The sequence below is a fragment of the Rhinopithecus bieti genome, unplaced genomic scaffold (assembly GCF_001698545.2).
Source record: "Rhinopithecus bieti isolate Rb0 unplaced genomic scaffold, ASM169854v2 scaffold_70802, whole genome shotgun sequence".
NCBI classification, from domain to species: Eukaryota; Metazoa; Chordata; class Mammalia; order Primates; family Cercopithecidae; genus Rhinopithecus; species Rhinopithecus bieti.
Genome location: NW_016827192.1, coordinates 202562 through 228624, shown reverse-complemented (window position 1 = coordinate 228624; position 26063 = coordinate 202562). Strand labels below are relative to the sequence as shown.

The 26063-nt window shown below is 46.6% G+C and overlaps 1 protein-coding gene across 1 annotated transcript in view; it reads right to left on the bottom strand.

The window, feature by feature from the left end:
- Positions 1 to 26063, bottom strand: part of SORL1 (sortilin related receptor 1) — a 187750-nt gene that overhangs the window by 138406 nt on the left and 23281 nt on the right. The window contains 6 exon segments of the mRNA XM_017863726.1: positions 2715 to 2895; positions 9603 to 9670; positions 11859 to 12020; positions 21345 to 21377; positions 21380 to 21448; positions 21451 to 21483. Coding sequence (XP_017719215.1) covers positions 2715 to 2895; positions 9603 to 9670; positions 11859 to 12020; positions 21345 to 21377; positions 21380 to 21448; positions 21451 to 21483 — 546 coding nt within the window.

Sequence of the window (26063 nt, the reverse complement as noted above, 5' to 3'; positions counted from 1 at the left end):
ACTAGGCAAATCCCAGATAAAAAGTTACACTTGCAGGTTTCAACACTCCTACTGGGAGAGGATGATCTGACCAAGGCCAACTTTGTTTATCCTTGTGGTTTAGCAGTCTGATGCAATAAAAAGGAGGAAGGCACATATTTTATGTGCTGTCCACAGCCAGTTGTGTTTCTTTTCTCACCAATCCATCCCTTGAGAAATATTCCCTGGACAGTAGTACAACTCTGTCATTCGAAGCATCTGCCTGTAGAAGGCTCAGGGCAGAGTTTCTCAAACTGGTGATTCTTAGACGACCTTGGGATGCTCTGGGGAAAAGTGCATTTGAGCCCTGCAATCTGCACTTGTAACAACTGTCCTTGCCTGATGCTGACGTGGGTACTCCTACGACCACAATTTGGGAAACACCTCTCAGTGGTGGCCCAACTCATCTTACCTACATCCTCTTGCTAACACCACTGACCTTGGACTCTGGTGGCTCATCCATGTGCAGGAGGAGGAGCCAACACATAACTACAGTTTCACCACCAACAGCATATAAATAAATAAGCCATACAGAGAGTTAAGAATTGCCTATAAAAGTACCAAAAATTTAAAACCTCTCCCACCACACTTCTAAAATTGACTACTTTTAAATTACGTGGGCAAACATGGCATTCATTCAAGCCCATTGCACATCTGCCGTGTACCATTGTGCAAGGCACTGGGTACTGGATTAGTGAGATGGAAACAAACATGACCCCTAATCTTACCACTGGCTAGGTTTAATTAAAAACTCACCACAGGCACTCTGTAAATCAGATACATCTGGAGAACAGACATAGTTGTTAGATTGGAATGGAGGGCACAGAAAGCTCCAGCTGGAATATAACTTTTTTTCTTTTTTCTTTTTTTTTGAGATGGAGTCTTGCTCTGTTGCTCAGATTGGAGTGCAATGGCACGATCTTGGCTCACTGCAGCCTCCCCTTCCGACTTCAAGCAATTTTCCTGCCTCAGCCTTCCGAGTAGCTGGGATTACAAGCACGTGCCACCACACCAGCCTAATTTTTGTGTTTTTAGTAGAGATGGGGTTTCACCATGTTGACCAGGCTCATCTCGAACTACTGACCTCAAATGATCCACCCACCTTGGCCTCCCAAAGTGCTAGGATTACAGGCATGAGCTACCATGCCCGGTCCAGCTGGGATATAACTTAAACTCTCGGCCGTGACACCTAGGAATAACCCAGTTAAGAAAAATGCACAACAGCTATCCATCCTGCCCTGGTTCACACAAAAAGGAGGACAAACCAGGCAGTCAGCCAATGTGTTTTAGCATTCAGAATTAAAATCATACAATAACTCCAGGCCCAAGGAACTAAGGCAGAAAAGGCCTATAAACCCTGGAGAACTGAAGACAAGGTTTTAGACCATACTGAAAACTCAAGACTGTCCAACTGATGTCACAAGACACCAGTGCTTGGGCCTGATTTCTCATCTGTGTGTTCCCATCACCCCATCCCTGCCCAAAGTCATTCAAGGATGCTTATGTTTCTGGGCTGCTGTACATATTTGTGCATGTGTGCCTAAAAGAAAGATAGAGAAAGAGACAAGCAAAGCAGGAAGGCAGTGAACCGACGTCTACGGATCAACGCAAATGGCCCGACAAGAAAAACTGCCATAGGCTAATGGTTTTTCAGAACATTTTGCAACGTGTGTAACTGAAAATGCCTCTAGCCTTTAGCCACCCACATCTCTCTTCTCATTCTGTCCTTATTCCCTGCTTTTCCTGCTGGGGAGGTCCTCTCTTGACCCTAAAATCCTACCAAGAAGGTTGACCTACTTCCACCTGGCCTGCTACCAATTATAGAAGTAAATGGGAACCTGAAGGAAAACATTACGTCTGATTTCAGTCTCTAAGGTTAACAGTGACAGACAATATAGCAACCTCCCAGTTAGCAAAGGCCTTCAACAGAGCCTGAGTCAACAAGGGAAGGGCACCATCAGGAAAGCAAGCTAGTAGCCTCCCAGAAATAAGAGCCCCACCTGCCCTCCACTGGGCCTGGTTTTTTTCCTTTACAACCAGGGTGATAAAGACTGAACTTGATACAGTTTCAAGACAAGTCCTGTTAAGTAATCAACTCTGGTTTTAAAGGAGCAAGCCCGCCATTTCAGCATCTGGCTCCAACACATCAAATCAAGGGGAAGATTTTCCCAAAGGCTGAGAGTTAAGCTACTTACTGACAGCTGGAAGCTTAATTACTGCTTTTCTTAGAGCATTAACTCCCACTAGCCAATGACTACACATCCTGTTAGCCATGTAAATTAACATGTGTTGAAAAATCTCAAAGAAACCAGCCCAAGTTTAAAGGAAATCAGGCAGTGGGATTAAAGGAAACAAACCACTGAACCACCCTCCCCCCTCCATTCTTTGCTCTTTTCATAGGGATTTCAAAGAAATAGTCTTCGTCAAGAATGCTCGGCTACCAGGAAACAACCAAATTCCTAGAGCCTAGAACCACTTGAGTGTTTGTCCTAGGCCTCTCCACTCCTCTGACTTCCTAGCACCTGCCAAGCCCTTTGGGAATGTTTGTCAATGTTGTCAATGTTGAGAATCCTTCAATCTGTCCCAAGCACATCCTTCCAGTTCCTGTGTATGCCGACTCACCTATTTAATCACAGAATGCCAAACTTCACAAAGGAAACTCAAAAACAGTTTATTCGTTAGTGCATTCAACTTACCACCACCTTTGTAGCAAACATGTACTTGTCCCGAAGCTGAAAATCTCTCACTTCCTCAAGGATCACTTCCTGGTTTTCCCGAGACTGGAAGAAATCTGTACTTCGGAAAACGGTGGAGTAGCCAGAGGGTTCATGTCGTTCAATGTAGATGGTATTTGGTTTGTCATAGGGATCAATTCCCCTGGCAGAAAAAAAACAAAAAAGGTTGTTATCATTTGCACATTTAATTACTAGAGGTATGGAGGCTTTGCAATGAGGAAAATCAACTAGCATTTAGGCCTACCATGGTGTGACCTACAGATGATACTCTCCGTGCCTCAAACATATCCCTTTGGTTACTCCTTGACTCAGGATAGAGGGGACAAAACTGCCATTTGTAAAGTGTTTTATGTTGTTTTCAAAGCATCCTGGGTTTCGCTCAAGGCAACCGTGCCCTGCTTGGGAAGGGCAAAAAGTAGTAGTACAAGATAAAATTTTTCAAAATTAATAAGCAAGGGACTGCTTGAAGCTATAAGCAAGTTTCTGGTCTCAAGTTATGCATCTCAGAGGAATGAAGGAGAGTCTTCCCAAGGGGCTACATCCTCTGAAGAACATGACTGGAGAAACCACACTGTGAACCTCTGAGCCTGATCCTTCCAAGGGACGCTGCCCTGTCACTGCCCTGTCCCCTGCCAATGTCACGGATCGAGGCAACCTGGAGCTGCCTGTGCATTTCGTCTCCCATGAGGCTCTTCCACAAACTCTTTCATACTGATCTCCTTGATGTCCTTCAGAAAAGGAGGACACCTTTCTCCCACTGTGCTTTTGCAAACACCACACTCCCACGAAGAGATGCCCTCTGCACACACTCTGATCCCTCCATCCAATTCCTACTCTCCTCTGTCATCCAGTTCAAGTCTTCATCTTCCAGGAAGCCTTCCTCAGTGCTGTCCTCTCTTCTCCCAACACAAGCAAAACATCCCTCTGCAGCACCCAATTCCAAGCCTTTCATATGAGTTTGAACTCCAAACAAAGGTATAAAACCCCTTTAGTTGGGTGATTTTTTAGAATCAGTCTTATTCCTTTACGCAGTAATGCCTCTTAGACACTGTATTTTATTGTTCACCATTATGTATTTGTCTGAGCTTCCTAGACATAGTATAGATGCCTTGGAAAACCATGTCTTAGATTTCTTTTCACCCTATAGTATTCCTAGCTGAAGAGATACTTTCTGCATTGGATCTGTGGGGCAATTCGAGAAGCTAATCCAAAATGAACACATAGAATGACCAGGCCAAACTACCTTGGAGAAGAACTTCCGAGCCAGTGTTCCCCAAAGAAGCCCCACACAGCAGCTCAGAGGACAACTCATCTGCTCCAGGTCTCCTAACATTCTCAAGAACACCAAGGCCATGGGAACCATTCAGCAAATGGAAAAAATAAATGGAAAAGTCGGGAAGATAGTCTTGTAGTAAGAAGACAGAGTGATGACTCAAGGAAAGGCAGAAGGCCTCAGTTAGGTAATTGCCCTTATACAGTTCCATATGCATGATGGCTCTCAGAATAAAGAAGGTAATTGTGTCAAAATTCCTTCAGAGATACACCGTCAAGAGCATATTCTCCCCTACCCCTCCCACAAAGGAAGATAAGAAACAGAGAAACAAGAGCCTCTTTTGCCAGGTGCAGTGGGTCACACCTGTAATCCCAACACTATGGGAGGCTGAGGCCAGGGTAGGGAGGGAGACCATTTGAACCCAAGAGTTCCAGACCAGCCTGGGCAACATAGTGAGACTCCACCTCTATAAAACATAAATTTAGAAATAGCCAGGCACATTGGCGCACACCTGTAGCCCCAGCTACTCAGGAGGCTGAGGTGGGTGGATTGAAGCCTAGAAGTTTGAGGCTGAGTGAGTCATGATTGTGCCACTGCACTCCAGCCTGGGCAACAGAGCAACACCCTGCCTCAAAAAAAAACAAAGAAAAAAGTGCTTCTTTTTACAACGAGAGTAAGACTTGAGTTTTGCCCTACAATCTGGATTCTTAGGGCAACGGAGAAACCAGCAGCCTTGGTCCTAGTGTGGGAGAAAACTATTCTTCATTATCAGATCCTCTGTGTGCATGTGTGGGCGGGTGGTGGCATGTTCTCTTCTTTTCCACAATTAGAAGTACTGATTAAAGTACTTCCTCTAGCCAGAGGATATGCAAATTAAAATGAGGCTGCTTGGTATTTTTAAAACGGCAGAGGAAGGAACCTTTATTGAGCTATTTTGAGACCCAGCTCACCTCTATTATTCCTTCCTAGCCAAAAGCAGCAGCCAACACCTAGAGATAGAAAGAACTATGACTTTCATCCCAATTTTCTTCCGTAATCCATATTTGGACCTCCCATTTTTGCAAGCTGCTCCACCTACAAGTTCTTATACTTTGCATCACTTAGACTTCCAATGTCTTGCGCTCACTGACACCTACTTTCTATTGTCTTTGCCCTCATTGAGAAATTCCACTCCTTGCTCTACCTCTGAGCAGTCACCAGCCTCACCTGGCCTCACTTGAAATCCCTCAATGATACTCCACAGGGTATCTTTAGTCCCCTCAGCTCCCCTCCAGGTCTTCCACTGTTCTGTCCGGCCAATCTCCAGCTCCCGACCATGTAAATGATAAGCTTTCCCACTCCTGCTGCTCCCAACTTGCCAAGCATTGTTGAACAAATGTATGTCATTATTCTGACAGACTAGATTACACTTTCACTTACTATGGGGAAACCTAAGGGGAAAAATCCTGCAAATAGCCTAAAATCCCCTAACCGACATGTCATTAGCTTAAATGAGATAAACCAGTCCTTTCTCCCAAGACATCTGTATATCTACACAGAGGCAGAAGGTACAATATAATTTTAGAACTTAAAAATTTCTAAATTGTATGTTCCCTTATCTAGTAATTCTGCTGGTTTGCCCTCTTACAGTTTCTTAAACAGATAAAAGAACAATTTTTCCCCTTAAAATTCAAATCAAGCAAAAGAAAGTTCTAATGGTTTTCCTTGAGCACAGGGTGTCCTTAGATGAGACTGTGGTTATAATTTCACTAAGATCCCACAACTTCTGCTCAAGGAAAATAGCAAAAGGGTCAGAAACAGCTACCCTCTGTGGAAACATAAACAAGAATCTATGGGTGTCTGACAATGGTCAGCTGTAAGGCTCCTCAACATACCAGCTCCATCTTTACCATCCTCTATTACTAAGGAAGCAATACCAACTAAAAGACATTTCACTTTACATGGAGAACTAAAAGAAAGGCAGTATCTACATCTTCTGGGACCATTACACGTAATGAGGACTAAAATTACTAGTAAAATCTAAAACACATGAAAAACTAGGAGATAGAAATATAAATACACACACATACAATCTATCTCATATTACAGCCAAAGGGCTAATCTCAAATATATAAAGAGCTCCTTGAAATCAATAATGAAAACACTAATAATCAAATAGAAAAGGGGCATGAAGCCAGGCACAGTGGCTCACACCTGTAATCCCAGCACTTTGGGAGGCCGAGGTGGGCAGATCACCTGAGCTTGGGAGTTTGAGACCAGCCTGGCCAACATGGTGAAACTTCATCTCTACTAAAAATACAAAAGTTAGCCAGGCATGGTGGTGGGCACCTGTAATCCCAGCTTCTCGGGAGAGTGAGACAGGAGAATCACTTGAATCTGGGAGGCAGAGGTTGCTGTGAGCCAAGATCACACTACTGCACTCCAGCCTGGTCATACTTACACAAACAAACAAACAAGCAAATAAATAAAACAAAGCACAATCCCAGCACTTTGGAAGGCCAAGGTGGGAGGACTGCTTGAGGCCAGGTGTTTGCAATCAGCCTGGGAAACACAGGGAGACCTCCTTTCTACAAAAAAATTTAAAAATTAGCTAGGCATGGCTGCACATGCCTGTAGTCCTAGCTACGTGAGAGGCTGAGGTGGGAGGATCACTTGAGCCCGGGAGTTTGAAGCTGCTGTAAGCTATGATACTGTCACTGCACTCCAGCCTGGGTAACAAAGTGAGACTCTCACTAAAAAATATAAAATAAAAATAAATAAAATTAGCCAGGCGTGGTGGCAGGCACCTGTAATCCCAGCTACTTGGGAAGCTGAGGCAGATAATTGTTTGAACCCTGGAGGCGGAGGATGCAGTGAGCCAAGAACGCACCACTGCACTCCAGCCTGAGCAACAGAGCGAGACTCTGTCTCAAAAAAAAAAAAAAAAAAAAAAGACCCTTAAGCAGATTAAAAGATGTTCTAACTCTTAATAAGGAAAATGCAAATTAAAACCACAGAGATAATATTTCGTCCCTAACACACTGGCTGTGGAGGGAAACACTATTGTATATTGTTGAGATGAGGGCAAACTTGACACTTTCTATAGCAAATCTGGCAATCTCTCCCAAAGCTACAAGTTTAAGGATTTATTCACTGTGGATATATCAGTGCACAAAACTTACAAAAATCTTTGCCCTTGGGGAGCTTCCACTCTATTGAAGAGAGAAAGACAAATAATAACCATAATAATAGTGTATTAGAACGTGGTAAAGTGCTCTGCAAAACAGAACAGAATACAGTATAGGAGACTGGGAGTCATGGGGGAGTAGGTGCAATTTTATTTCTATTCATTCATTCATTCATTTATTGAGACAGCGTCTTGGTCTGTTGCCCAGACTGGAGTGCAGTGGCACAATCTCGGCTCACCGCAACCTCCACCTAATAGGTTCAAGCGATTCTCCTGCCTCAGCTTCCTGAGCAGCTGGGACTACAGGCATCTGCCACCATGCCCAGCAAACTTTTGTGTTTTGAGTGGAGACGGGGTTTCATCATGTTGGCCAAGCTGGTCTCAAACTCTTAACCTCACATGGTCCACCCAACTCGGCCTCCCAAGGTGCTGGGATTACATGTGTGAGCCACCGTGCCTGGCCAGGTGCAATTTTAAATAGGATCCTAAGGTGGGCATAAATGAGGTGGGCTTCATTTAGAAGATGTTATTTGAGCAAAGACTGGAATGAGGTAAGGGAGTAAGCAGTAAAGTGTATCTTGGGTGGGAGTATTTTAGGCAGAGAAAACAGCAATTGCAAACATCCTGTTCCCTGTGGTAAGAAGGTATCTGATATTTAATCAGAGAGAAATGACGAAGCATTAAAGGGTTCAAAGCAGAGGAACAGAATGATCTAATTTGTTTGAATAGACTCAAACCAACCACATGCTGAGAATTAACGGTAGAAAAACAAGAGTAAAAGCAGAAAGACTAGTTGGGAGACTAATGAGCAATGACACTGGAGGCTTGCAGTAAAAGTGGTACCTGAGTAGAAGATTCTAGATATATATTGAAGGTGGAACCAATAGGATTTCCTGATAGAATGAATGTAAAGCATAAAACAAATGTGAAATCAACAATGACTCCAAAAATTATGGGTGGTGTTGATTCGGGGTGGTGAAGATCAAGAGTCAATTTGGGAGATGTCAAGTTTGCAATACCTATCAGTCATCCATGTGAGTAAATGGACAGCTGTTAGATAAACCCACTGACCCAGCATACCCACTCCCAGAAATCTGTCCTACACATTTGCCTACACATGTACAAATTCATATAATTCAAGATCCTGCACTACTTTATCACTGTCATGGCAAATTACAATAAGTATATTACTATTTACTTTTAGAACAAGTACTTCTTGAAGTACAGCCTGTTTATTTCATTCTTCTTCTCAAAAAACCTACAGTGGTATCCCATTGCTTTCAGAAGGGAGCCCAAATTCCTTTATGAAGCAATGCAGATTCTAATACCAACTTCCCTTTCAAAACTTCACCCAATATGAAGAGTTCATGTTCTCTATCCAAGCACCATATTGACTCATCCCTGTGCCTTTGGCCACTTTGTTCCTCTGCCTGGAATTCCTGTCCTTCACACCTCCACACAGGTACATCCTACCTGTTGTGCACATCCTGGATCAAGGGCAACCTCCTCTACAAAGCTGTCTATGATCCTCCCATATGGAAGGGTAAGTCCTCTCTCTAGCTTCTCATGTGATGTCTGTTACCTCTGTGCCCCTTTCACGATGTGTGTTATGTATCTGAAATGTCTTTCCTTACCTCTCCTTAATAAATTAAGAATAATCCATAAATTATTCAACTTCTTATACCCTTAACCATCCAGTAGGTTTTATATTTAACAGACATTCAAGAAAATGTTATGAACAAATGCAGAATTTTTTTCTTTTCTTTTTTTTTTTTTTGAGACAGAGTCTTACTGTATCGCCCACGCTGGAGTGCAGTGATGCGATCTCGGCTCACTGCAACCTCTGCCTCCCAGGTGGAAGCGGTTTTCTTGCCTCAGTCTCCCGAGTACCTGGGATTATAGGTGCATACCACCATGCTCAGCTAATTTTTGTATTTTTAGTAGAGACAGGGTTTGACCATGTTGGCCAGGCAGGTCTTGAACTCCCAACCTCAGGTGCTCTGCCCACCTCGGCCTCCCAAAGTGCTGGGATTACAGGCGTGAGCCACTGTGCCCAGCGAAATGCATGAATTTTATATAGAGAAAAAACTCCCACTGCTAACATGATGCTCTAAAAATGAAACTCTACAAACATGCAAGGACCTCAAGATTCCCCTGGGTTCCCTGATGGACTGAAAAATGCAAAAGCTCTACCACTCCTCTCATAAATAACTTTGCTTTCTCCTCCTCCCCACTCTCTCCCCCAGTGAGATCACTGTACTTGCAACTCTAATTCTCAGATCTGGAAAAATGTTATCTCCTGAACAAACGCTTGACATTTCAGGTGAGGGCAGGTTTGTCCACCATGAAGGAGCTAGAACTGGAGAAAGGAGGTCATGTACATCAAGATTTCTTAGATGACACAACTTACCAAGAAAAGGACTTGACATGTTCCTGAATCATGATCCAGGTCTGGCCAAAGTCATCTGACTTCCACAGCTGCAAAGACAAGTGGTCATGAGGCAAGAGGCATATATGATGCAAGAGACATGTATAATACAACCTGAATGGCATCACCATCAAACACCCGCTGAAATCCCACCTTCCATGACACGCTGTCTGTGAAGGCAGGCACTGGGACTGCCAAAGTCGGCTCAGTTGCTCCAAAAGCAAACAAGGGCAAGAAAGGAAAGACAACTGTGCACATGTGTGTTCTTCTCTCAATAGCAACTGGAAGGAAAAAGGAGTAGGACTTGCCTTCTATTCATGGATTATCAAAAGTTATATTTCACTTAAGACTAGCCTCTAGGTAATGGTAAAAACAAAAGGATCATTATACTCAGCACTTTTCACCGAAGAAACAGTGTCCTTAAAAACCTTTCACAGACAGCAGCATTATTCACGACAGCTAAAATGTGGAAGCAATCCAAGCATCCATGAGGGATGAGCAAATAAGCAAACTGTGGTCTGTGCATACAATGGAATACTATTCAGCCTTAAAAAGCAAAACAAAACTGACACATGCTACAATATGGATTAATCTTAAGGACATTCTGCTAAGTGAAATAAGTCCGTCGCAAAGGGACAAATAGTATATAATTCCACTTAGGAGGTACCTAGAGTAGGCAAAAGCATAGAGACAGAAAGTAGAATGGTGGTTGCCAGGGGCTGGGGGCAGAGAGGTATTATTTAATGGTTTTAGAGTTTCAGTCTTGCAAGATGAAAAGTGTTCTAGAGATGGATGGAGGTGATGGCTGCAAAACAATATGAATGTACTCAATATCACTAAACTGCATGCTTAAAAGGGTCAAGACAGTAAATTGTACATTATGAGTATTTTAACACACACACAAAAAAAAAAAAGGAAGAAAAAAACAGTAATGGACTCTGGTAATTAAAGATGAATGCAGAGGACACCAGCTAAGTACAGAGCCCCGCGGGGAACCAGCTGAATACACGGCTGTGGCAACAAGGAATTAACACGCTGATCTTTGCCAAAGCCCTTCAACTTCCACAGATGGAATCTGAGGGTTCCTCTGGCCCTAGCAACCATGTATTAAGAAGCACGAGACCCGGGCCAGGGGCGGTGGCTCACGCCTGTAATCCCAGCACTTTGGGAGGCCAAGACGGGAGGATCACGAGGACAGGAGATGGAAACCATCCTGGCTAACACGGTGAAACCCCGTCTCTACTAAAAAATACAAAAAAACTAGTCAGGTGAGGTGGCGGGCACCTGTAGTCCCAGCTACTCGGGAGGCTGAGGCAGGAGAATGGCATAAACCTGGGAGGCGGAGCTTGCAGTGAGCTGAGATCCGGCCACTGCACTCCAGCCCAGGCGACAGAGGGAGACTCCATCTCAAAAAAAAAAAAAAAAAAGAAGCATGAGACCCAAAAAAAAGATAATTCCCCCTCCATCGGTAAACTGACCCAGCCCATACTTAGGTTACTCCCTAAGGCAAGCAAAGGTAAACAGATCTGTGTTTTGGTTAAACAACCTACAAAGAAATGTTCCAAGGTTTCTCTGAGCAAAAACATTGAAGGCTCACTGTAAATCCAATCATACAGGATCTACAAGTTTCACAGATTTTTGCCAAACCAATATCCTTGACTTGGCAAGTTGCAACCTTGAGATAGAAATCTTAGGCTCTTTCCTCATCTCTCGGATTTCCATCAAACCTGGGTTGAAGGAGGAAAATACACACATTTATATGATACACATGCACACACTCAAAGGAAGACTATTACTGTTAGTGGTAACTTCAAATAAATGGGAGGCAAAAGCAGTGTTTAAGGTGGAGGATGGGGAAAGCAGAACAGAAATTCAACAAGAGGTCCCAGAAGAGCTCAGATTCCAGCTTTCTCTACCTGGCTCTCTCTCTGATTAAATTCCAAAGCCTCGATTTACCCCAAGGGCTAACAAAGGTGCAACTGCATGGAGAAGGGCATGATGTTTAACCCACGGGGTCTGCCAAGTGCTGGGTGCTGATGGCTGGCTGGGCTGCTGACTGAGAGTGCCAGGAGGAGATATTTTTCTTGAGCCCTGGTAAGGGAAATAGCTACAAAGGCTAGGCCTGAGAGAGAAGGAGGGACAGGCAGGAGGCTAGGTCGCTCAAAGGACACACAATCACACAGGCAGAGGAGAAAACTAGAGGAGCCTCGTGCAACTGGGTTCCGAACGCTCTCTTACCTGCTTGTTGGGGTGGGACCTGTCGAAGCCCAAGAGAAGGTTGGAGGCCTTACTGTGTAGGAGGAGATCAGCCGCCCGAAATGGGATGGAAAAGCCTTGGAGAGTGTTGCAGAAGTCAAATGTGATCCAGAGGTACTGGGCATAAGCATCTGCAAAGATGTACTGCAAGGGAAAACAGGTAAGTTTCAGAGCAGGCCCTGTCCAGAGCTGCCCAACACTCCCCTAAACCATGTACGAGTCCATGCAAGTACACACATGTGCAGGGGCCAACCTGCACCAAGAAGGTACCACGGCCTTACAGGGCTTCCACAATGGCTTTCTCCTCACCTCTTGGTAATAAAAAGATACCGGTACAGTCCAAACAAGGCTCAACGAAAGAGGAGGCCTGGAGATGGACTGGGATGAAGCTATAAGGTGGGTTTGTTTAACCAGGTAATGAAGCTGGTCAAACCTTTCTGTTTTTTCGTTTCAATGGAATTAGCAATTCCCACTCCCTAGCGGGTCACTCAGTCACAATCAGAGGGTAGGTACTGGTATCTGGGACAGAGAAGCCCTACTTTTCAGATTGGCAAAACACAGATGGGATGGCTGAGTCTCCCTGCATCCTCCAAGCAGTTATGGGACATGGCTTTCCAGGAAAAGCACTAAAATCACTGCCATCTAAGAAGTTAAGCTTCTCCTTCTTGCTGTTATGCCAGATGACCGGCAGCTCCGGGGACCAGGCTGCCACTGTGGCTGGCAGGCTCACTCTGGGGCAGAGCAGGAAGTGGCTCTGGTGAGCAGGGTCCTCACCTTACCTAGCTTCTGCATGGATGAGTGAATCTGAACAAGTTAGGCTGGACAGTGGCTGTGGCTGAAATGAAAGAGTTCCCTGGGGAGAAGGATCCAGGCAATTCAACCTAACACATGTGTGCTGCATTCCCACCACGGACCAGACACTCGGGAGCTGCCACAAAAACCCGAGACGCTTTCCCTCAAGTAGCCCGAAATCTAACACGGAAGACAGACATGTCCAGGGCTAACCATCAGTCAAGAGAAAGTGAGGCTGAATGAGAAGCCATGACCAGAGTCCTATGAGTACCAGTCCAGGCTGAGAGATGAGAAATGATTCATGGACAAGATGGGCCTCGAAGGGCAGGCAAGACACCCACAGGGAAAGAACATTCCATGTCTAGGGTGGCGCGGGTTTAGGCACAAACAGGGAAAAGAGATACAGCATGGGTTTGACGAGAGTCTTGTTTTTCTGAGACAAGGTCTCACTCTGTTGCCCAGGCCGGAGTGCAGTGGCGCAATCATGGCTCAGTGCAGCCTTGACCTCCCCAGGCTCAGATCATCCCACCTCAACCCCCCAGGTAGCTGGGACTACAGGTGTGTGCCATCACACCCAGCTAAGTTTTCGTATTTTTTTTTTTTTTTTTTTTTTTTTTGTAGAAACAGAGTCTCGCCATGTTCCCCAGACTGGTCTCAAACTCCTGAGCTCAAGCCATCAGTCTGCCTCGGCCTCCTAAAGTGCTGGGATTACAGGCAGGAGCCACTGCACCCAGCCGACAGTCCTGAGGGCCTGAGAGAAATAAATGGAAAACAAGCCTGGGAAGCACAGATGATGTAAGGCCTCGTGTGCACACCTGGCAAGACCCGGAGGCCAGTCCCTGCTCCTGGAAGAATGAGGAAGGCTCGGGAGATGATGAATCAGAAACCAGAGCAACAGGGACCTAGTTCTACCCACAGCCAGTCATTGACATCCTAGAAGTCAAGCAATCCTGCAGGATAAGCCCAAGGACACTTTCTCTTGGTCTGCAGTCCAGTGCTCCACCCCTGAGCCATACCCCCTCCTAAGGACACTTTCTCTAATGGACTCCACCTGACCCAGATCAATCTCCAGCTCTGAAGCCTTTCAGCGCCACAGCCTCTGTGTGGACCAGCACTTTGCCCTTGCCTCATGCTGCTTTCAGATGCTCTCACTCCTTTTCATTTGCACTCTCTCCCCAAATCCAGACCATAAACTTCCCAGGGACATTTTTTGTGGATTTACGCTCTCATGTTTCCTCTCCAGCATCTCAGGTAAATCTCTAAACTCTGTAGAAGCCTCATTAAATAGACCTGGAAAAGGTAGTAAATGTTTTAAAAGCAAAACCTACAAGAAAATCAATCCAATGTTATAAAAAACAATTATGATCCTAAGAGGATCATCATAATTTTGGCATAAAAGTATTCCCCAGAAATAACATAGTCCATCTTCCCGCTCCCAAACCACCTAGGTTATCGGGGAAGGAAGCATTCTCAGTTTGAAAAGATTTCCCCAGAAATCTGCTCCATGGCTTCCTGCAGCCTCACATTGGAGAATCTAAAAATCATGCACCCAGTCATAGAATGTATTATTGTCCATGGCAATAGCTAAACATTTTCAAGAGCACTCATTATGTGTCAGGCACTGAGCTAAAAGTTTGGCATGCCCTATCTCATTCAGGGTTCACAGTGACTCAGTGTTTTGGATATTACTGTTACACACTCTCTTAATAATGAGGACACTGAGACTGAGAGTGGTTTACTGCGCAAGGTGACGCAGGACTAGGCAGCATTGACATCAATATCTGACTTGTTCACATCCCACCTCTTAACAGCTCTTCTTCTAACAAAAAGGCAACATTTCCTGAACTTCATTCATAGGTCTTACCTTGTACTATTTAACTCATTTGTGTGCCTTTTCTCCTAATCCACAGCACCCTCTCATTTCACCTCTCCAACCCCAGCCCCTGATCGTCTCAGGCCTTTATTCTCCTCTGCTGGCTCCTTGGTCCTCTCCACTCCCTACGCTCATGTAACCTCCTTCTTCTTCTATCCTTTGCTGCTAACCTTGGCTTATCCTTTCAAAAAGCTTCAACTACCACCCTTAAGAACAAGCACGGGGCCGGGCAGGGTGGCTCACACCTGTAATCCCACCACTTTGGGAGGCCAAGGTGGGCGGATCACTTCAGGTCAGGGATTCGAGACTAGCCTGGCCAACATGGCAAAACCCCATCTCTACTAAAAATCCAAAAACATAGCTGGGCATGGTGGTGTGCACCTGTAATTCCAGCTACTCAGGAGGCTGAGGCACAAGAATCGCTTAAACCTGGGAGGCAGAGGTTGCAATGAGCCGAGATCGTACCCCTGCACTCCAGCCTGAGTAATGGAGTGAGACCCCATCTCAAAAACAAAAGAACAAGCATGGCATGACTTGTAAATCTACAGTCTAACCCTGACTTCTTACAGATTCCATTTTTGTTTACCTTCTCACCCTCTCCACTTTTGATGGGCCAAGATATTTTACTACACACAAAACTTGAGTTCTTCAAAACTTTCCCAATAAAACCCAATTCTCCCTCCCCATGTCCCAAGTCCCCTCCCTGCTATGCCTTCTCCCAGCCCCACTCTACTCACAAGCAGAGATGGGTTCTGCTCCAATCCCTCCCTTTGGCCCTCAGTCTCTATCAGCCACCAAACCTGTTTTGTTTTCCTTTAAAATCTTTCTCAAAATGTATGCCTTCCTTTTTCCTCTCAGTGCTATTGGCACGGCCCACGTCTTTACTAGAGACTAAGCAAACTGGAGGCAGGCAATGGGTTTTCTTCATCCTCATGTCTTCCAGGGCCTAAATGAAATACTTAGAGGGTGATACTAGGTTTGGTTGAGCGACTGAGCGACTTCATGCCTACACTGCTACAATAGTTCCCTTTCTAGACTCTTCTCTAATCTTTCCCTGCTAAAAGGGAAAGTCACGAATATTGCCAGAAGACACATTTCCCTAAAGGACACTATTCATTTACACCCCTAGTCAAACATTCTTTCCTAGCTCCCTTCAGCCCGCAGAGCAAAAGACAATCTCCATCTTCAGACAGGGGCCTATCTGACATTGCACAGCAGCTCAGTACAAACTCTTCACCGCTGAGAAGTGAATCTCCTTGCCGTCCTGCACAGAAACCACATTTTAGCACTTTGCAGTCTCTGCTAACGCCCTTCTCCCGCTTGAGGGCTCCTGCCAGCTCTGCTCTACTTACCGGGGTCACATGCCCATCCTTGAAGCTCGTATCTAATCCTAAGTACCCCACAAAGACTTGACTTCTATGATCCAACCTCATTTGATTCCCCTAGCTCTATTATTTGTAGGTTACATTCATCACTTGAGCACATGGTACCTCATGCTGTGATATAAAGGGTCACATACACACTTGTTAAGAAGACACGGTATTTCACCCTGGCTTTTAAGTCCCTGTGCTGCCTGGCTGTCAAGTTTACTGGAGGTCAAACCTACAGACTGACCAAGAGCTGACCTACAAGATGCTTCTAAAACTACGCAATTTCAGGAGTGCCTTTGTGTACCCCAATCTCTCCAACCCTGTTTGCAGTAACTTAATATTCCAGAGGAGCTTCCTCCTTTGGTTTAAAGCTGTTTCCTCTGAAAATACAAACACCTCTGGAAAGAAAACAAACTAAGCTAGAGAATGTATCCACAGTCTGTTAGCATAAGTGACTTTCTCCAGTTTCAAGTGGAGAAACCAAGAGTCCAATGAGAGGAGGAAGGGAAGGGAAGGCAATGAAGGAACATCCCTCCAGAAGATGGGAATTAAATTTTACCTACGACCAACCTCTGCCTGGAAAAAGTAAGGACTGGCTCTTGCTTCTGCCAAGGCTGAGGCTGTGAGCCCTAACCGTACATTCAGTGGCCTTTTTTAAAAAGCCCCAGATATGCAGTGGCGCTAGCCTGTAGTCACAGCTACTGGGGAGGCTAAGACAGGAGGATCCCCTGAGCCCAGGAATTTGAGGCTACAGTGAGCTATGACTGTGCCACTGCACTCCAGGCTGTATGGCAGAGCAAGACCCTGTCTCTATTTTTTAAAAAATTAATAAGCAAGCAAATAACAGCACCAGACTTATTTCAATACTGTCTGACCGATCTCAGAAGCCCCACAATGTTGGTGGAACTGCCATGTGGCCAGCACTGCACAATGGTTCAGGGCAGCACACAGGAGACCAAGAAGGAAGTGGGACTGCTGGCTAATGCAAAAATAGACCCAAAACTCACATGGACCCACAGGCACCATCTCCATCACAAGGCAAAGCCTCGGACTACAGCTGGATGCCGTGCTAGCACCTTCTCTCCCCTTCCACAGGCACTCACACTCCTGGACTTCCACACTGCCCTTCCCTGACATCTTAACCTTTCCGAGCAGCCGCTAACATTCATTTCAACCATTTCAAACGCTCCTTGGCAGCTCACATTTTCACCTGGGTGATTTGCCTAGGCGGAGCGCCCTGCTGTTGACAGCAAGGCACCCAGCCTTGTGTGATTCTTCTCAGGAAGTGGTAGGTCTGGTGGGGCAATTTGCCTTTCAGGGGACAAAGGCAAAAGCAACAAAAGCAATCAGCACTGTTAAGAGTCATCATTTCCTTCCTGAGAGTCTGGTGGGGTGTGAGGAGCAGCCTTCTCTGGGGAATTCGAAACTATCTAGACAGAATGCTGCCCCCTAACCCACTCAGCCTGTTCCAGGCCTGAGGTCCAACTGTCAACAAATTCTCCAAGAAGGCAGCCTTTTTTCTCCTGACTTCTCCATCCCCACCAACTCCAAAGAATATCCACCCATGAGAATCTAAGACGCACCACTCATAGGTACACAGCACTTGGGCTGCAAACATGTCACCCCCATTCCACTGTGCAGCACCTAAACTCCTTTATTGCAATCGCCCTCCAGTCTCCCCTTGCTCTTGCCCCAAACACCATGGCCCCTGCTCTGCTCCTTCTCCAGATCCAGTGCTTCCAAAGCCCCAGTCCTCAGCCTGCACCAACCCTCCTCCTCCAAGTCCAAAACATCATCTGTCCTTGTCTTCTGACTCTTCAGACTTGTGACCTTAGCAGCTGCTCATCACAACCCACAACAAGCAGGAAGGAAGTCGGAACCTACCTATAGGCATCTGTGCACTAAGGAAGAAGCTGGGGAACAGGAGATGGAGCCTGCCTATAGACATCTGTGCACTAGGGGAGGAGCTGGGGAACAGGAGATGGAGCCTGCCTATAGACATCTGTGCACTAGGGGAGGAGCTGGGGAGGAGGAGATGGAGCCTGCCTATAGACATCTGTGCACTAGGGGAGGAGCTGGGGAGGAGGAGATGGAGCCTGCCTATAGACATCTGTGCACTAGGGGAGGAGCTGGGGAGGAGGAGATGGAGCCTGCCTATAGACATCTGTGCACTAGGGGAGGAGCTGGGGAGGAGGAGATGGAGCCTGCCTATAGACATCTGTGCACTAGGGGAGGAGCTGGGGAGGAGGAGATGGAGCCTGCCTATAGACATCTGTGCACTAGGGGAGGAGCTGGGGAGGAGGAGATGGAGCCTGCCTATAGACATCTGTGCACTAGGGGAGGAGCTGGGGAGGAGGAGATGGAGCCTGCCTATAGACATCTGTGCACTAGGGGAGGAGCTGGGGAGGAGGAGATGGAGCCTGCCTGTAGACATCTGTGCACTAGGGGAGGAGCTGGGGTGGAGGAGATGGAGGCTGCCATAGACATCTGTGCACTAGGGGAGGAGCTGGGGTGGAGGAGATGGAGCCTGCCTGTAGACATCTGTGGACCACAGTGGGAGCTGAGGAGGAGGAAATGGAGCCTGCCTATAGATAACTGTGCACTATGGGAGAAGCTGGGGAGGAGGAGATGGAGCCTGCCTACAGACATCTGTGCACTAGGGGAGGAGCTGGGGAGGAGGAGATGGAGCCTGCCTGTAGATATCTGTGTACTAGGGGAGGAGCTGGGGAACAAGAGATGGAGCCTGCCTGTAGACATCTGTGCACTAGGGGAGGTGCTGGGGTAGAGGAGATGAAGCCTGCCATAGACATCTGTGCACTAGGGGAGGAGCTGTGGGTGGAGGAGATGGAGCCTGCCTGTAGACATCTGTGCACTAGGAGAGGAGCTGGGGAGGAGGAGATGGAGCCTGCCCATAGACATCTGTGCACTAGGGGAGGAGCTGGGGTGGAGGAGATGGAGACTGCCTGTAGACATCTGTGCACTAGGGGAGGAGCTGGGGAGGAGGAGATGGAGCCTGCCTGTAGATATCTGTGGACCACAGTGGGAGCTGGGGAGGAGGAGATGTAGCCTGCCTGTAGATATCTGTGGACCACAGTGGGAGCTGGGGAGGAGGAGATGGAGCCTGCCTATAGACATCTGTGCACCACAGCAGGAGGTGAGGCGGAGTAGATGAAGCTGAAAAGAAAGATTCCAGAGGGGCAACAAGGCATTTTTGAGGCCACAACCTCTGCAAGAGTAAGCTCTGAGACAATGTGTAAATATAGTAATCATCATCACCATCAGATAAGTACAACCTAATACATTGAGAAATCCAGGTGTTACTAGCCTGATGCAAAAGAAATTGTGGCTTTTATCATTACTTATGATAATATTTGATTAGTCTTTTTTCAAATTTAATTTTTTAAATTGACATACTATTATACATATTTATCATGTAGAGCATAATGTTTAAAAACATACATACGTTGTGTAATGGTTAAATCTGACTAGTTAACAAATGCTTTCCCTCTCATCATTATTTTTGTGTGAGAACACAAAATCCACTCTGCAGTTCCAAGCGTACAACACATCAGCAGGTGTAATTCGATTCTTGAGAGGCAGGTTGCATATGGATCCATCCACAGAAGAGGCAGCTATGAGCTGGACCCTGGACAGGGCTCCTCGCCTCATGGAGGAGCCAAAGGCAAGGCAAGCAGCGGGCCCTACCTCCCTGTGGGAGTCCCAGGGGCCAGGACTCCGGGTCACACTGTGCAGTGAGGCAGAGGGACACAAAGGTTGGCTGACCCGTTTATGGGGCCATTTCTCTCCAACACCACCTCCTTGCTTTTCATCTCAGAGGGAAAAAATTACTCTTGTCACCCTGGAGTTAGGTAAGAAAGGGAAGTTTGCTCCTAACTGCCACTCCACTCTGAGATCATCAGGTAGAGCTGATATTTTAACAAGTATGTACCAGTAATGACCATTCCAGTTGTTAAAAACAACTGCTCTGTACCACCTGGTCAACAGCTGCTGCCCTGAAACCCTTAAGTGACCCTCCCTAAGCCTACACCCACAGTACTTCCCATGGCCTGGTCCCTTCCCCAGGACCTCCCTGAAATTCAGCAACTCAAAAGTTAATGCATGGCCCAGCAGGGGACGTCCAGGACCCAGCCTCCTCCGGACAGGATTTGTTCTGATTGGTCAGTGCCTAAGCCACACCAGTTGCTAAAGATTTTGAATGCAGCCCCTGCTGAGAGACCTCAAGCAACCTGAGAAGCCAGCACTAGGGCCTGGAAGTAGGACCCTGTAGATCTTGCTTGCTGGTTGCTTTCTGGAGCAGAAAGCTTTTGCTACTAGAAAGTTTCTCTTAGTTTTTCGACTAAGGGTCTTTCCCTAGACGATCTGGCCTGGAAACAAACAAGGTGACACAAGAGTGGGGAAGAAAGCAATGAAATACAATTCTCTGAGCTAAGAGCTACCCAACCAGCAGGAAAGCCTTGCCGGCTGCCTGGTTCCTGCCCTCCTACCTCCACCTCCCTGGGGGCCCAGGGTCAATGCTTCCTCAAATCAAATTGGCTAACTGAAGAAACAAAGCCCCCAGGGCCAGCCAGCTGGGAAAACAAAGCAGGAGGCATAGCAATATCTGCTGCCTTGGTTTTCTTTTCCATATCGGTACAGGTTCAAAGGCAGGGGGAAGAGGGGGCACCAACACTCGCACACAGGTACCCACATGCACACAAGCATGCACACAAGTATGCACACGCACACAGGTACCCACATGTGCACACAGGTAACCCCACACACACACGCACACGGGTACCAATGCATGCACACAGGTATCCCCACATGCACACAAGCACACACAGGTACCCATATGTGCATAAGCACACACAGGCACGGTACCCACATGCCACACAAGCTACCTACACGCACACAAGCACACACACACAGCGTACCCACGCGACACACAGCACACACACACAGGTACCCACATGCACACAGGCCACGCCACATGCCACACAACTCGCCATATAATCACACATAAAGCACGCAAGCAGACACATCCGATAGTGTCTGGCAAAACATGAATTAGACTGCCAAGGCTCTATGTCCAATGTGAGTTGGGAACATTTTCTGCCATCTGCGAGTCAGGGCAGGTATTATACATAGTTGGGCTGATTTTCTGTGGTTTAGCCTGCCATGTGTTTGTCTTAGAAATACTGGCACCCTGACCAGTACTTGGCCTGCCTGATTGTTTGGGCAGAGGGGGACCCCCCAAACCCGCTGAGAACAGCAGTCGTCACAAGACGCCCAGGATTAGCACAAAAACTCACTAGCCATCAGTCATGCGCAAAGATCACAGGACAGCGCCATCTCCTAGCACCCCTTAAGCTGGGCAATCATCCCAAAACCCAGTTCCACGAAATCAGGACAGCGGGATGGCCACTTCCTTACCCGCTTGTGGTCCGCGGGGCTGTGGGCTAGACTGCGGCAATCACAGCTATCACTCCGTATTTCCCACGGCCAAAGTTTAACTTCGCTTCTGAAATTGTCTTGGGGGGAATGATTTTCCATGAGTCGTAGACACGTACACCTGCGACATAGAGACAAGGGAGAAGGGAAAAAGAGTTGGTGAGAAACTGGCAGGAAAGAAAGACCTCTTTTTTTTTTTTTTGGAGACAGAGTTTTCACTCTTTCTTGGGGCCCAGGTTGAAGCGGCCAATGGCGCGATCCTCGCGCCACTGCAACTTCTGCCTGCCGGGGTTCAAGCATTCTCCTGCCTCAGGCCCTCCCAAGTAGCTGGGATTACACGGCACCTGCCACACGCCCAGCCAATTTTTTATTTTTTTTTTTTTTTTTTTTTTTTTTTGTTTGTAGAAGAATGGCGTTCACCATGGGTTGGGCCAAGATGGTCTCATCTCTTGATCTCATCTGATCCACCTGGCCCTCGCCTTCCCAAAGTGCTGGTGGGATTACAGGCATGAGCCACCAGCGGGGCCTGGCCCAGAAGATGTCTTTCAAACATCCCCATCCGGGAATCCTGAAGTGGCATCCCATTAGTTGCCTGCAGTAGGAAAATGACAGATGTTACCAGATAACCCACAAAGGTGAGGCAGGGGCACCTCTATGTCTGCTCCCCAAACATGGTGGGGCAGAAAGCAATGGCGGCCCCTGCAGTCCCCACTGCCTGGGATTTACACAAGCCTCTTTTCTGAGTATTCTCGTCATGGCACAAGCTCCCTGGGAGCATGGAACGACATGATAGAAACAGTAATAACCTCCTCACAGGGCTTGGATGGTAAGTGTTTACCAATTACCATCCAGAGGCAGGGGGGAGACATGTGGCTAGCTGAGGGGGAATGGAGTAGAGGGATTTGCTTGCCATCTGTTGAACGGGTGGCCCAAAACGCATACTAAATTTCTTCATTCTTCTGCTGGGAAGTTCTGGTTTGTACAGCCATGCATACCAAAAGGAGAGAACCCTCACGGGTCTCCATACATAGGCAGAGATGGAAATTGAAGGAGTGCTGGAGTGATGTGAAATACTGGGGAGCGAATTCACCTCGCCAGCACTAGTGTTTTTATGACTCTGTAGCACTGGAGGACGGGTAACAGCAGGCCAGAATCCACGAGTGTGGCCAATCGTATTTGTCTTCTCTAATTCGCACCCCAGTTTCTGCGCTATGCAGTAATCACAGTGACAAAACATAGAATGCTTTGTCATTCCTGTGAGTGCCCTCCCATGTGAAGAATAAAGTACCACCTCTCAAATGAATGAGCTTCCTGGTAACTCACAACGCCCTGCATGGCAAGGTGCAATTATTAAACATTGCGTTTTTTACAGACCCCCGATAAGAATCACGCGGCTCATGAGGTCAGGTCCCCTGGCCAAAGTAACACAGAAAGTAAGTAGCAGAGTGGATTATGAACTAAGCCTGACTGAAGGCGCCATTATCACTGCGGTAAACAACTAGGAGAATGAAGGGCTCTCAGATGTTTGGCATACCTACCTGTGGAGATGTGAAATAAATTAATATAATCATGGGTAAAACAAGCGCTGATAGGTGGAATATATTAATAATAACTTAGTTATTTTTCAAATTGATTCATGGAAAAGGGGATTAGGATGAGCATTGTAAAGAAAAAATGAGGGCCAGGAGCAGTGGGCTAATGCCTGTAACCCAGCACTTTGGGGAGAGACTGGGTGGGAGAGATGGCTGAGGCCAGGAGTTTGAGACAAGCCTGGGCAACAGCGTGAGATCCTATAACTACAAAAATATAAAAATGCCTGGCTTGGTGGTTTGAGTCCTATATGTTTAAGCCTCGTCATTCCCGTGATTCGGGAAAGCTGAGGTGGGAGATCACTTAAACCCAGAAGTTTCGCAGGCTGCAGTGAGCCACGATCACACCATTGTACTCCCCTGGGTGACAGAGTGAGGAGGAAAGAAGGAGGAAGGAAGGACGTGAGGGAGGAAGGAAGGGAGGGAGGGAGGGAGGGAGAGAGCAGGTGTTCAAAGTAGAGCAGGGTGTATTCCCATCCTTGCTTGTCTGAGTCATCAGCAAACATGTTTTGAGGGTTCCATGTGAGCCAGATATTGTGTAGATGCCAGACAAAGACTAATAAAAGACATAGTGTTTAGACACGATGGGCATGTAAACATGTCAACGTCTGTAAACAATGCCCTAAGTAAACACAAGGTATGTAGAAAGGGAACAGAGAGCACATGCAGGTCTTTAATACTTACTAGATGTTAAGGTTAGAAGAGGCCAAGACAGAGCCGCTGCCTTTATCTGGGTCACAGTGGAAGAAGCTATTAGAACACACAGTATGTGTTCCCAACTACCAGATACACAGTAAGGGGCTGCCACAAAAGCAGCTTCAGAAATTGTGCAGGCTGAGAGTTCACGGATAATCTGAGTGGGTAAAATGACAAAGTAGCACTTTCTCACTTCCATTCTGCTGGCCAAGAATGGACATTAGTGTCCTGGTTAGGTCCAAACATCACATGGAGCAAAATAATGACTTCTCAGGAAGGGAACTAAGGCCCCTTCCAGCTCTGACAGCCCATAATTTGATAACCCCCTATGTATTTCTTCAGGGCCACGAAGGTGATAGTCTACATTAAGGTAGCATTTTTCAGTATGCACAATATGCCTTTACAAACATTCTCTCTCTTCATCTGAAAAACCAGAGTTAGTCGCATCTTTTTCTCTTTCAGTGTACCTGGGGCATAGCAGGCACACAACAAAGATTTCTAGGATGAATAAATATCATTACAAACCAAAGAGCAAGTAAACAAATGTGATAAATAAATGAGTAGAAAAGAATGAATTGAATGAATCAGTGAGTCACTATGAGATTTCCATTTAAGAGACACACAAAGGCCGGGCGCGGTGTCTCAAGCCTGTAATCCCAGAACTTTGGGAGGCCGAGACGGGCGGATCACGAGGTCAGGAGATCGAGACCTTCCTGGCTAACACGGTGAAACGCCATCTCTACTAAAAAACAATACAAAAAATTAGCCGGGCATGGTGGCAGGTGCCTGTAGTCCCAGCTACTCGGGAGGCTGAGGCAGGAGAATGGCGTGAACCCGGGAGGCGGAGCTTGCAGTGAGCTGAGATCCAGCCACTGCACTCCAGCCTGGGCGACAGAGCGAGACTCCATCTCAAAAAAAAAAAAAAAAAAAGAGACACACAAAAACTAAGATTCCCAGAAGTGAATGGCCAGCCCCAGGTCATACCACTAGTAAGAGACAAAACTATGACAGTTTCTTCCAATTCCACGTCCAGTTGTCTTTCTACTCCAACAAGTTACCTCTAGGAGAAAGTTCTCTTCTCCATCTTAACGTTTCTCTGCTAAGTAGGAAGGTCTTAAACCAAGTCTACAGGCCAAGCACTGGAAGGCGTGCTGGCCGGCAGAGAGAGAAGACCCACATTAAAAAGTAGGGAGCCTCCCTGAGATTCTCAGCCCTGCCACTGCCATTGTGCACATGGAGGTAAAACCACCTTCACTATCAAAGAGCTCTTCCCTAATTCTCACCTACAAACAAAATCCATCTCTTTGGGTCTTCTATTCAATAGAAGTGAAAAAGCAAGTATGTAAGAGTCCATCCTATGCCTGAAGGCCATCCTGAACCACTCACCAACTTTCCTTCTCTTGGCTAGGTTGAAAAATTCCAACATGACATTTTTATCCTACCTTCATAATTCTTATTTCTTTCTCTTTTTTTGACGAGACAGGGTCTTGCTCTATGACTCAGGTTGGAGTGCAGTGGCACAAGCACAACTCACTGCAGCCTTGACCTCCTGGGGTCAAGCAATTCTCCCACCTCAGCCTCCTGGGTAGCTGGGATTGCAGGCAGGCGCCACCACGGCCAGCTAATTTTTTGTATTTTTTTTTTAAGAGACGGAGTTTCCTAGGCTGGTCTCCAATTCCTGAGCTCAAACAAACTGCCCACCTCAGCTTCCCAAAGTGCTAGGATTACAAGCATGAGCCTCCGCGCCCATCCCTTAATTCTTATTTCTATTTAATTAGCATAGACTATAAGCTCCATAGAACAAGGACAATGCTTAAGGCTAGTGCACAGTTCTCTACCTTCCTCCACACTGAACAGCCCAGAAAAGGCCTCTGCCAGTGTGCAGTTAGCTCAAGCGGATTGGTGGCTCCGTGGCCTCCACACTGCACCCTGACTTGCGTGTTCCTTTCTAGCTGTCTTTTCTTCATGGCAGCACCATGCTGCTGACTCACGGTACAATACGATCTCCAGGTGAATTTGAGAGAACACCCCGGACTTGCTCATCTTGTGCTTCTAGTTGGTTTTTCATCCAGACAGGATTTCTGCACTAATTAGTCCCCTCTGACCTCAGTATGATGCTACTCCCTAAAGAGCAAAATAGCACAGGGGAGGAGTTACTAAACTGCCCAGAGTTTCTGGTGAGATCCTTTTCTACCCACAAAGATGGTCCTTCAAAGTGAGTGATTTTAAATTCCTTCCCTTGTACTTCAAAACTACATAATAATAAAGAGGAGGGAGAGAAAGGGGAGAAACAGATGATGGCCAAAATGTACAGAAAACATCCCCACATCTGGCACTGTTCTAAGTACTTTACAGCAATGTTCTCAAACTGTACTATGCCCATAGACTGCTCCCCTCCACTCCCCACCCCAACCCC